Genomic DNA, 12,951 nt, shown 5'->3' with positions numbered 1-12,951 from the left:
TAAGAAATATTGGGAAATAGCCTGTAGCCAAGGGTTACAGGCTGGATTAGATTATTTCCAATATTCTCTAGGAATATTGGGTACAGGCTAGAGTAGAATGTTCTCACTATTCCAAGAGGGTACTCTAAGAGAATACTCCTCATTCCTTGAGTCATGAGGACAAGCCAGCGTCCCTTTACAGTATACAGTCTCTCCTAGATGTGCACTCAACTGTCAGCAGGCACTTGACATTGATCTGACTCCACCCTGATGATGTTATACATGTCTTAATAATTTGCAGATGACAGCAGAGTATTTTTGTGATTGATCCATGACAAAGATTATTATTTTGTATATTTTAAGAAAAGAACTTTCTTCAATTGCATACTAATCACTTGGGCATATCTTTAAGTTCACCAAGAAATTAACCCCCCTAACTCTAATTTTTTCATAAAATATTGGGAAGCATTATCATATGATAATGCTTAGATGTTAGATGAAGATCTCTGACATCAGGTGCATCTGGTTGAGGCTCAGTCCCTGTGATCTTGAACAAGTGATTGTCTTCTCTAAGCCTCAATTGCACACAAGCGTGGATTAATTAAAATAATTCAATTAATGCTTCAAACATTGTAAGTGCTCATAAATGGTTACTGTATTACATTATTGCTTCAACTTGATTTGTTAAGGAACTTAATATTGAATCAATATTTTAGTGTGATTTTAAAGATGTAGAGATGCCTTTTTTCGGAAAGATGTGAAGCCTAATTAATACCATTTTAAACATCAGTAACACTGCTTGTTTGAAAGCTGGTTGACTGTGGACTTAACCAAATTTTACTCTGGATGACTCATGCCCCAATAATATCCGGGACATAAAAATGACAAAGAAAGGCATGAGTTATTTAGATGAGACCTGACTGAACAATTCAATTCTCCTTCTTACCATACAATCACATTTCCAATCTTTATGAGCTGTTTCTTTGGAAGCTGTGGGTGTTGCCAACAATCTGGAACATTCATCACGTTTAGTTTTAGAAGACAAATAAAATAAATGATGGGACACATGTATTCACATGGATATTCTCAAGAGGTCTAACCTTAAAATTTTGGACAATTAACTGCTTATACTCTGAGCTGGATGGGCACTGTTTGATTGAATAATTAATAAAAATAAAATAGCCAGGCGCGGTGGCTCAAGCCTGTAATCCCAGCACTTTGGGAGGCCAAGGCGGGTGGATCACAAGGTCAAGAGATCGAGACCATCCCGGTCAACATGGTGAAACCCCGTCTCTACTAAAAATACAAAAAAAAAAAAAAAATTAGCTGGGCATGGTGGCGCATGCCTATAATCCCAGCTACTCAGGAGGCTGAGGCAGGAGAATTGCCTGAACCCAGGAGGCGGAGGTTGCGGTGAGCCGAGATCGTGCCATTGCACTCAAGCCTGGGTAACAAGAGTGAAACTCCGTCTCAAAAAAAAAATAATAATAATAGTAAATAAAATAAAATAAAATAATAAAAATGCAGAATTTAGAAGGGACATTTCTGAATGTGCTATGGAATAGGTCTGAGTCGAAGGTTTGGACAAAAATGTGGGCTCACCCAGATTAGTAGTGCTAGACACTGACAAATTAAGTTTCAACATTTATAGTTCATCTTGGCAGCTGCTCACATCCTGATGTCATGCAGCCACGATGTAATCAAGAAGAGTGATGTTTTGCAATAGAGGGATTTTGGTAACCCCTCCCATGAGTATGGGTTGTAGGATATCAATATTTATATCACTTCACAGAAAGCATGTTACATTTTGTAATGCAGAGCCATTAAATGGCTTCTGCATGGTACTCTGCATAGATAAGTTGTCCTCATGTTTAATATCAAAAGTTAAATTGCTGATGCTTGTTTTGTTATTTTCTTATGACTTTTTTCTCAATTAAATATAATGAATGGAAATCTTGACATCACTGAAATGAATGTGTTATAAATAAATAATTAGATTTGCATTATGCCAGGAAAGACTAAAAGATGAACTATGTTATAATTTCATCCTGTTCAAAATTTATGAAAACACAACTATACAAAAAGCTACTTTGAGGAAAGAGACTACGATGACAAGTAATTTTACTCTTTGCAAAATTACTGGCTCCAGAATGGTTGAGATTATATTGTGTGCCCCATCCTCATTATACTCTGAAATGCTAAATAATAAAGCACTCATTAATTTTTTTTTTTTTTTTAACGGAGTTTCGCTCTTGTTACCCAGGCTGGAGTGCAATGGCACGATCTCGGCTCACCGCAACCTCCGCCTCCTGGGCTCAGGCCATTCTCCTGCCTCAGCCTCCTGAGTAGCTGGGATTACAGGCACGCGCCACCATGCCCAGCCATTTTTTTTTGTATTTTTAGTAGAGACGGGGTTTCACCATGTTGACCAGGATGGTCTCGATCTCTTGACCTCGTGATCCACCCGCCTCGGCCTCCCAAAGTGCTGGGATTACAGGCTTGAGCCACCGAGCCGGCCCAGCACTCATTAATATTTATACTAAGGATGTGTTCTCAAATAATTTAAGGACAGACAAAGGGAGGAGACAAAATGGGGAATGAAAAAAATTGATGAACCCCTTGGCTAGTGTAATGTAGTTAAAGATGCCAGAAACATGTTGGCATTTGTTTGCTAAATGATCCACCCCGACTTAATGATACATTGATTGATAGCTGAAAGTGCAGTTCTGAAGGACAAACTTTACCAGTAGGCTCTTTTCAGGGTCTTGTTGCATATAGTAAAAAAAAAAAAAAAAAAAAAAAAAAAAGATGTAATGATTTGCAAATATTGCATTCTTACGCATTTTCCTACCCTAGTTCTACTTATGTACTTAATATTGCCAGATGTGGCTCTAGCTTCGTAGGAATATCAGAGATTTCTTCCTATGAAATTAATGGTAGGAATTAAAGGATCACAAGATTGTTTTATATGAAATATTAGGGCCAGGCATGGTGACTCACGCCTGTAATCCCAGCACTTTGGGAGGCCGAGGCAAGCAGATCACAAGGTCAAGAGATTGAGACATCCTGGCCAGCATGGTACAACTAAAAATACAAAATACAAAAATACAAAAATTACTAAAAATACAAAAATTAACTGGGCATGGTGGTGTGCACCTATAATCCCAGCTACTCGGGAGGCTGAGGCAGGAGAATCGCTTGAACCCAGAAGGCAGAGGTTGCATTGAGCTGAGATTGTGCCACTACACTCCAGCCTGGTGAGAGAGCAAGACTCCATCTCAATTTAAAAAAGAGAGAGAGAGAGAAAAGAAATATCATAAACAGATGGTTATGGTAAGCCACATTCAGTTTCTCTACAGTCTCACAGGGTGGGCTTTATGTTGTTAGTAGGTACTATTCTATTGGTGAAAAAAGTTGAATCTCTGTGAGAATTTGTTTTAGTTAACATTTTGGTTTTGCAACTTGAGGATTTTAATTCTCTTTCTGATGTTCTAATTTTAATTATATTGTGTTTATAATTTACAAGTGTAGACAACAAATATTTAAAATTTTTAAGGTTATCACCCCTCCAGACTCTAGCATTAATTTCTTTTTCCTTGTGTCAGGAGGCAGTTCTTAGTTAATTACAAGCAACCCTGTATTGTTTCTTCCCATACTCTCCCCAGTTCTTTTATATCTTTTTGAAATACTCAGGAAGAGAATCGCTTTCTAGGTGTGGTCTGTCACTGGAGTCACTGGGAGGAAACTTCATTGCCCCACTCCTTGGTATGATGTAAGCTTTGCATACTGTGTGAAAACATTCAGAAAGTGCTGACTGCAATCCATTTGCATTAAATTTCTTCTGAAGGAAAAACAAAACAAGTTAAATACCTTCTACTCAAAGGAAAGCAGAATTTAAAGTTTGGTTTAAGAATGAATAAAAAACTATAATTTAATGTAAATGAAAGGCTTGTTGCTGGACTGCCATTGCAAAAATAGTCAAGTTTGATCCTCTTTTCACCACTCGTGATCAAAAATGTCTTGCTTATCTACATCACAAATGGAAAAAAAAAGAAGGCATTGTTTTAAGTTGAACCTTAAAAAATGACAGCTATTATTACTCTTTAATATTTTATATTTCCTTTAACAATAAATTATTATTTTACAAACTAAAATATACACCTAAGATAATATCCAGTGGTGTGTTTCAGGGTTAGAGGTGGGGTTGAGATCCATCTCAATGTGCTGATGTTGAGGATTTCACTGGCACTACAGATTTGGAAAAACATTTTCTTCTTTTCATTGTCAAGTTTTAGAGCTGCAAGGGCCTTGTCGAAAATGAAACAAAAGCCCAGATAAATCGAGCAACCTGCATAAGACTATTCGAATTAAATGGCATAAATAAAACTAAGAGGAAGGATACTGATTTTTTTTTTTTTTTTTTTTTTTTTGAGATGGAGTTTCACTCTTGTCACCCAGGTTGGAGAGCAGGGGTGCCATCTTGGGTCACTGCAACCTCTGTCTCGGGTTCAAGAGATTTTCCTGAGTCAGCCTCCCAAGTAGCTGGGATTACAGGCCAGTGCCACCACGCCCAGCTGATTTTTGCATTTAGTAGAGACAGGGTTTCACCATGTTGGTCAGGCTGGTCTCAAACTCCTGACTTCAGGTGATTCATCTGCCTCGGCCTCCCAAAGTGCTGGGAGTACCGAAGTGAGCCACCGCGCTCAGCCTGGACACTGATTCTTAGTTGTTTCAACTGTGACTCCATTTTTTCCTCTCCCTCTATGTGCAAATTTGTTAACAAGTGTTCAAAAATGATAAAGTTTTCACATGCTGTGGGCTGGTGAAAAACTTCTATGTTCTGTTCTTCAGTTTTTATTTTAGGGCCAATTGTAAACTTTTATTCGGTAGGAGACTTCAAGGATTTCTGTCCAAATGAATGGTTACCAGGTAATTCCACAGATAACTGGAGGAAGGATGAACAAAAGCAATATGGACCAATGAGTCCAACACAAAGTTTTATAATCTATGTAGAAATGGAGATCCTTTGCCTACTCCAGACTTGATATCCAGAGAACTTCAGTCTTCAGAAACTCTTTAGCTTATTCCATATTTCACATATAAAGGCTGTATGTTTGTCACAAGCTGTGTATGATTTGTATTTGCCTTGGACATTCCATTCTCTTTTCAGTGGCTTAGATTTAAGACACGTGTTTGGTTCACTGGAGGTACCTTAACACTGATTTCATTCTAAAAGCTGACATCACATTCTTTTAGCCACCATGAAAACAAGTTTGGGATAAGGTTCATTGAGCAAATAGACTTAGAGAGGCCTATCTAGGTGGTAAAAAACGCTGGGTAGTAAGAACATGAAGAATCCAAATGAGGCATTGCTTTGGCTTGCTGCAAAGTTGATTATTAGTCCCATGAAAATTCATACCTGACACAGCCAAGAGCATGAAACTCAGTCTTTCTGTAGTGAGAATAATAACCACACAACAACAACAAAAGAGTGAAACTATAAACTTGACTTCTGCCACTGCAGCTTGTTCACTTGGCTTCCATCACTTCTTCATGACGGGAAAGTCTACAGACCAACGCTGAATTTCATCACCTCATTTCACTGTGATCCCACCTTTTATTATGTTCAAGTCTAGTCAGCTTGACAAGTTTTGTTGTTTCATCTGAAAACTTTAATTTTGAGCCCACTGATCTCTGCAGACACCTTGATGAAAATTCTTTATAAAGGCCTCACAGTGGTTGTCTCCCTCCAGAACAGACATTGTAGGGCGATTTCAATTTTAGACACCTGAAACAGAACATTGGTTTCCATATGAATTTGACTGTGGTTCATACAGGCATTGAAGCTTATGCATAAATACAACCTACAGCAGTTGCTCTCGGTGTCCCATCCAGATCCCCTTGGCCCATCGGTAAACCCATCCCTCAGCAGCTGCGGGCATTAACAGGCTCACGACGGCAGTCTTCTTCCAAGGTCTGCCCACGGCTAACAGAGTGCTCTGCCAGGAGATTCCTGGGAGATCACAAGTCCCTGTGCCCTACCCCGCATGAATCTGGGATTGAATAATATGGGATACTGAAATCAGATGCCTCATCTTCTTGGGAGAGGTCTACACTGCTATTCACATTCTCGATCTCTCTGTGGAATAAGGCCAGGGCTACACTTTGGTTAAAGCCACATCTTTGCTTAGCTTCTTCTTGTGCTCCATCTGCCTTCCTTACTTTATTACAGGTTTTACCTTAGAGTACTCTGTCAATCAATCACACGCACCGCAATCTCTATCTGAAGGCTCTGCTTCTAGGAAATCTGACCTCAGACAGCTACCTTGGTAATGTAGAAAAGTCTTACCTCCTCCTCCCCCTCATTATTATTATTATTTTTAGGTCTCTTAGGCAAATCTACAACTGATATAATACAGATTTGATTCTCTCTAAGATGCATATGTTAAGCAAAACAAACTTTTATAATTTTGACAGGTAGTTTTAGTCATTTAAAAATGATAACTTATTAGAGTGCAGCAAGGGCAATAATGTGTTTTTATTTTTGTGTTAGGATATCTCACTTTATTTCTTGACTTTACCCTAGTTACATGGATTTGAGGAAAAATTCCTCATGTGGGAAATCAAGAAATAAGAATTAATACATAAATAATTTATAATTATTTGTAGATCAAGTTTATCTTCTTAGGTTTTTAGCAGGAGACTGTACCTTCTGAAGATATGCCCAGTTGATGTCTGGGAAGAAATGGCCAGCGACTATCACACATTTTTATTCAGTTTTTACTTGTTTCTTGATTTTATTTCCCTCAACCAAATATTTACCCAGTGTCTGTTGTGTGCTAAGCACAGTGCAAGGCACTGAATATATGATTTTGAACAACACATATTTAGTCCCTACTTTCTTGGGGTCTGCTCTCCTCCTCATTTATAATTTTGATGTGGGCAAACAGAGATTTGATGAAGGAAGATTGTAACTTTAAACTCTCCTATTACAATTGAAGATAAATTTTACCACTCATCTGGGTTTATATATTTCATAGAAACATGCCAGATTTATAGTTCTTTTTTAATTAAAAAATTTTACATGTCAATGCCTGGCACATTATAGGAGCTGAATAAATATTTGTCAAATGAATGTATATGAAGTGACTTAACGTTTTGTCTTGTTCATACCTCTTTCTTATATAGCAGTAAAAAACAGCAAGAAAACCACTTAATAGTAATCCAACGCCAATCCCAATTGCAATGTATTTTTCATAAGAATCCATAGCATATGAAGTTAAAGTCAAGTGCTCACACCTTTCTCCAGTATAACCAGTAAAACACCTATAAAAAAAAAAGTTTAATTTAAAAACCTAAGATGATAGAAATACAAATAAATACCCTGTTTCAATAAATTTTAAAAATAAATGGAAATAAGGAATTTAAATTAAAGAAGGAAACACCAAATGAAAGCCAATGTGTTAAAGGCAATGAAGCAGCTATGAATTTTTCAGTAATCCTTAAGGCCCCATATTTTCCCTTCATTGGTAGAGGGAAAAGGTAGTATACTTGCATAATTTATTCTAGAAAAATCATTAGCCTATTCTTCCATAGCACAATACTGAGCAAATCAATGATCATAAAAATATTATCTTAGTTACTCTAGAACTTCATATTCCAGAAATGTTTTGCGTTAGTTTGCTTCATATCATCCTGAAAATGACCCCAAAACTTAAAATCACTTTTGTATGTTGTTAAAAATGCAGATTTTGATTCAGTAGTTCTGGGGTAGAGCATAGATTCTGCATTTCTAACAAGCACTCAGGTTCAAGAGATGCTGCTAATCTGGAAACCATGTTTCTGGTTAATGAGGATTAAATAGCGTAGACAAAAGACTCCGTAGATATTCAAATATGAAGAGGCCTGTCGAGTTATGTTCAGATTATTCACCCTTTTTACTAAAGACAGAAAAGTGTGGACATGTACTATGTAAAGCGACAGAGGCATAAACTCATCTCCTGTCTCTAGGACTTGGAAATTTCTTTGCATTTACCTGCAGATAGCTTTCTCTAGCTCATGGTGGAATGCACAAGCACCGTTGATGCAGTAGCTGTTATGATCTTTCAGGCAAGCATGTGAGAGCTTCAAAACTATGGGTCCTTCTATGTTGTCAGCTAAGAAAAGGAGATACAATATTAACAAATGAAGTGTGTCTTACTTTTATGGTAAATTTTTTATACATATGTAAAAAAATTTTAATTTTAAGGATATTTGAGAGGTGCTGTGTCCTTTAAACTATTAATTCTCTTAGATTGTATTCACAAGAGATGGGTTAATATCATCTAGTCATATTAATTAGGGTATGGAGGTGGATCATTTGTTTCATTTTTTAAAAGCAACATAGTAAGATAGAAAGGCAACAAATTCACCAAAAGGTGGCAGCACTGGTTCCAGTCTTAGGTTGTTTTGAGCAATTCTTCCCAGACTTGTGTCTGAATGCAAGTTAATATAGATCTTGGCTGGGCTCAGTGGCTTACGCTTGTAGATCCAGCACTTTGGGAGGCCGAGGTGGGCGGATCACGAGGTCAAGAGATCAAGACCAGCCTGGCCAACATGGTGAAACCCTGTCTCTACTAAAAAATACAAAAGTTAGCTGGGCATGATGGTGCATGCCTGTAGTACCAGCTACTCGAGAGAGGGAAGCAGGAGAATTGCTTGAACCAGGGAGGTGGAGATTGCGGTGAGCCAAGATCACACCACTGCCCTCCAGCCTAGGTGACAAGAGTGAAACTATGTCTCAAAAACATATGCGCCTGTGTGTGTGTGTTTGTGTGTGTGTGTGTATGATCTCATAATATTTCTATTTTCCCCCTTTACACCTGAGAAGTCAGCACTTGGGAAGATTTGAATTTACACCTGTGAGACAATAAACAGGATTATTATTCCTGATTCTCTGATGTACAATAGACATACCTATACCATTGTTGTTTATGCAGTGGGAATGAGCCTTGGGTACAATTGCATAATTGAATCCTTTGGGGTATACTTTATTGATTCTTAAATTTTTCTCAAACAGAATTAATGCCATTTTGTTTGTCATTTTTAGAAAGAATGTATTTCCTCATCATAATTATAAAGCTATACTATATTTGCCTTTCTAGCATTAAGAGAATCTTGTGTGTAGAAAAAAAAAAACGGTTTCAAAAGGCATTCTTTTTTTATATTAAAAATACTAAATATGTAGATGTTAAGATTACAAACAAGATATATTGTATTGCTTTATTTTGGTTGAGAACACACATTACCTTAAAATTCATGTTCATTTTGTAGAATGTGATGATATAATGTATCATTTTAATAATTATCAGGCAGTGAGAATTTTCCATTATAAACTATGCTGGGTGCTTTCTATTTCAAGAGTAAACAAGTTCGATTAACTAAGCCCTAAACAGAATTTGCTAGAAAAATGTGAGAATTAGGCTGGGCGCAGTGGCTCAAGCCTGTAACCCCAGCACTTTGGGAGGCCGAGGTGGGTGGATCACGAGGTCAAGAGATTGAGACCATCCTGGTCAACATGGTGAAACCCCGTCTCTACTAAAGGTGCAAAAAATTAGCTGGGCATGGTGGCGCGTGCCTGTAATCCCAGCTACTCAGGAGGCTGAGGCAGGAGAATTGCCTGAACCCCAGAGGCAGAGGTTGTGGTGAGCCGAGATCGCGCCATTCACTCCAGCCTGGGTAACAAGAGCGAAACTCCGTCTCAAAAAAAAAAAAAAAAAGAGAAAGAAAAGAAAAAGAAAAAAAAAGAAAAATGTGAGAATTAAGCCATTATAAAGAAAAGGTATACCAAAGAGACTTATCTTTCCCCTAAGAATGAGAAGAATGAGAAGATTAATCATAACTTTTATAAAAATTTTTCTAAGATACTAGATTGAGATTTTTAAGTTAGATAAAAAGCAAAAGGAAAATTAAAGTTATCCATCAAGAAAGCAAAGGAAAAATATAGAAATGATATACAGTTGTGCTTCTATATTCATAGGTTCCACATCCATGGTTTCAACCAACCTTATATGGAAAATATTTGAAAAATGCATGTGTACTTAAGATGTACAGACTTTTTATTGTCGTTATTCCCTGAACAATGCAGTATAAGAACTGTTTCTATAGTGCTTACAATGCTTAGGCATAACTAATCAAGAGATGATTTAAAGTACATGGGTATGTGTCTATAGGTTATACACAAATATTATGCTATTTTATATAAAGGATTTGAGCATCTGTGGATTTTGGTTCCCTCTGGGCAGGAGGTGGAGGTCGAACCAATGCCCCATGGAAAACGAAGCATGACTGTATTGACTTCCTTTTTTTCATTGTTATTACTTGTAACTCAAAAAATTTTACTTGCGGTTTACCATTAAGGAAGAAAAATAGTACTGAGCATGTCATTAGGAAGTTAGTCATTGAGAGAAAACTAAGCTTCTTTAATTTTCTGCAGTGTATCATATATATATATATATATATATACACACACATATATACATATATACACATATATATACATATATACACACATATATACACACACACACACACACACACATATAAATATATATATGGTTTTGTTGGGTTTTTTTGGTGTTTTGTTTTTTTTTTTTTTTTGAAATGCAGTCTTGCTCTGTCACCCAGGGTGGAGTGCAATGGCCCAATCTCAGCTCACTGCAACCTCCACCTCCTGGGTTCAAGTAATTCTCCTTCATTAGCTTCCTAAGTAGCTGGGATTACAGGTGTGCACGACCACACCCAGCTAATTTTTGTATTTTTAGTACAGACAGGGCTTTACCATGTTGGCCAGGCTGGTCTTAAACTCCTCACCTCAGATGATCCGTCCATCTTGGCCTTCCAAAGTACTGAGATTACAAGCATGAGCCACTATGCCATGCCAGTATATTATATTCTAATAAGATGTTTTCTCTTTGTTCAAAGGCTTAGAAGACAAGTAGTTGGCTATAAGTTATTCTAAAACCCACATTGATTTCATTGGGCAAATCGACAGATATTCAAAAAATCAAATGGGTAAAATATTTTGAGATAATCACTTAAAGTTCTGAATTATTGGTGAAAGGAAGAACAATGAGATATGACAATCTTCTTTTATTTGCCTGACATTGTTTCCCCTGCCCTAAATCACATTCCCAGCCTCCACATAGTGATCAGGATGCGATTTGCAGAACAATAATAATGACTCAGTCACAGGTCGTGGTAAGCAACAAGCTTTCCAAGTTTCACCTCTAAGAGTTTAAACAGATTTGAAAAAGAACGCTGATGCTCAAGAGCATCCAGAAGCCACTTTGATAATAGTAAAATACAAAAGAAAATATATCATCACTATCAACAACAAAAATTGAGTACAAGTGGTTAGGATATATAGCATACGCTAAAATAACAACAAAAGCCCCAAAGCAAACAAGAAAAAAGATCATTCCAAAGATGAGGGAAAGTGCTTTTCTTCTTGTAGCCATAATGTCTTTGGCAGCAAAGCTTATAATCACAGATCAAAATATAATGTCGCTCATCAAGAATGCCAAAATGGGGACAAACTGCCTCTGAACACACAGGGGTTACTGGGAACCAAGAAGAAATGAAGCAGAAAATGTGACCTGTTTCATGTTCAGGACATTAACTGAAAACAGCTTTTGTCTCATTTGCTTCACTTCCTCCTTTTAAAAAGGCAATTATTTTCTGGCACATTTATCTGTCACTTCAATTTAACAGCATTCTGCTAAAAGAGTTGATTATTTAATAATATTATATATATTTAAAAATGAGCAATATTGCTTTTATCTTCCAATTTTTAGAAAAGTCTTGTGAAATACAAAAATGGGAAGAAAATACCTTCTGTTTTGTTAACTGTCCAGTTACCTTGCTGGGCTGTGATTGGAGGTGTTACAGTCACGGCTGCCTCTTCAGTCAGTGCTGTCATTGCTGTATTAAGGGGGCAAAAGCATCTTTAACAGAGAGCCTCCTTCTATGTACAAGCAACAGATGGAAAATATTCTTATTCTGTTTATTCCTATTTCCATTTTGCTTTTAATTTATTACAGCTGAAATCCACAATGTGACTAGGGCAATATCCTTATAGTGTCTCATCCATTCCATTGACTATATTAGGATTATAGCCAATAAAAACACAATTTTTAAGACGGTTAATACATTTACATACTAATTCAAAACTAAGAACACTATAGTATAGTAGCTAAATGTATCAATTATTCTTCAATTGTATAAAGCAAACATTCTGGAGGTCTCAAAAAAGAGGTGTCAAAATATATTAGGAGAGGAACATACAGAACATAAAAAACTAAATTAATCCACAGATTCTTTGCTCTGATCTTTATCATAAAGCAAAACTGTTAGAAGCCACCTTCTCTCTAATGTAGAGAAAATAAATCCTATTCACATTTTACAGTGATGCAAAGTTAACAAAAGGAAATCACCTACCATTGAACAAAAGATAGACTGATATTGGGACTCCCAAAGCCATTTCCTGTAGTTGCTTAACTTTCTTTCTCTTATCCTTCCAGACTGACGGGTGGAAGGTTTTTATTGAGCTCTCTGAGTCTTTGTTGCATTTATATTTCATGAAGCGTCATCTGGCAGTTCTTACCAATCAAAAAAGTATGTACTTCTGGCAGCAGCAGAAAGCCTCTGGGCATTCACACACTTGTTTAGGATGCCTGTTTTATCTAGCAACGTGATCAAGTTTTCTTTTGAAACCCTGGTTTCCTGTTACCTGTGGGCATAATCATGTATGTAAAAGTACTTAAAAGAACATCAACAAACTGTGATTTCAGGAAAGGCATCCATTGGTGTGAAGAGAAATATACCAGCTCAAATGATGCTAGCTATACCTATACAAGAGTCCAACAAACATAACTGCAAATTAGGAAGCAGCATAACCTGTTTCTAAAAGAAATAACCCTGAAACTATGGATA

At 36.9% G+C, this 12,951-nt stretch overlaps 1 protein-coding gene across 2 annotated transcripts; it reads right to left on the bottom strand.

Moving 5' to 3' along the window:
* Positions 1-2,823: 2,823 nt before the first annotated feature.
* EPGN (epithelial mitogen) lies at positions 2,824-12,604 on the bottom strand. Of its 2 annotated transcripts, none has more exons than XM_003931970.4 (5): positions 12,457-12,604; positions 11,851-11,940; positions 8,015-8,135; positions 7,153-7,305; positions 2,824-5,767 (listed from the first exon to the last, which is right to left on the bottom strand). In XM_003931970.4, the coding sequence occupies exons 1-5, from the start codon at positions 12,596-12,598 to the stop codon at positions 5,710-5,712; spliced, it is 564 nt and encodes a 187-aa protein (XP_003932019.2). In that variant the 5' UTR covers positions 12,599-12,604; the 3' UTR covers positions 2,824-5,709. The 2 variants fall into 2 exon arrangements, with proteins under 2 accessions (XP_003932019.2, XP_010340898.1); XM_010342596.3 differs by having other exon boundaries at positions 11,878-11,940.
* Between the last annotated feature and the right edge of the window lie 347 nt (positions 12,605-12,951).

Source organism: Saimiri boliviensis, chromosome 3 (genome assembly GCF_048565385.1).
Source record: "Saimiri boliviensis isolate mSaiBol1 chromosome 3, mSaiBol1.pri, whole genome shotgun sequence".
Taxonomy (NCBI): domain Eukaryota; kingdom Metazoa; phylum Chordata; class Mammalia; order Primates; family Cebidae; genus Saimiri; species Saimiri boliviensis.
This window is presented reverse-complemented; position numbering and strand designations above follow the sequence as displayed.

What these genes read in the sequence shown, in the direction of transcription:
- EPGN (XM_003931970.4), bottom strand. Translation starts at nt 12,598, where the DNA reads ATGAAATATAAATGCAACAAAGACTCAGAGAGCTCAATAAAAACCTTC. An exon ending in AGTCTATCTTTTGTTCAATG is followed by an intron (nt 11,941 to 12,456) that starts GTAGGTGATTTC and finishes CCCTTAATACAG; the next exon opens with CAATGACAGCACTGACTGAA. An exon ending in CTAGAGAAAGCTATCTGCAG is followed by an intron (nt 7,306 to 8,014) that starts GTAAATGCAAAG and finishes TTTTTTTTATAG; the next exon opens with GTGTTTTACTGGTTATACTG.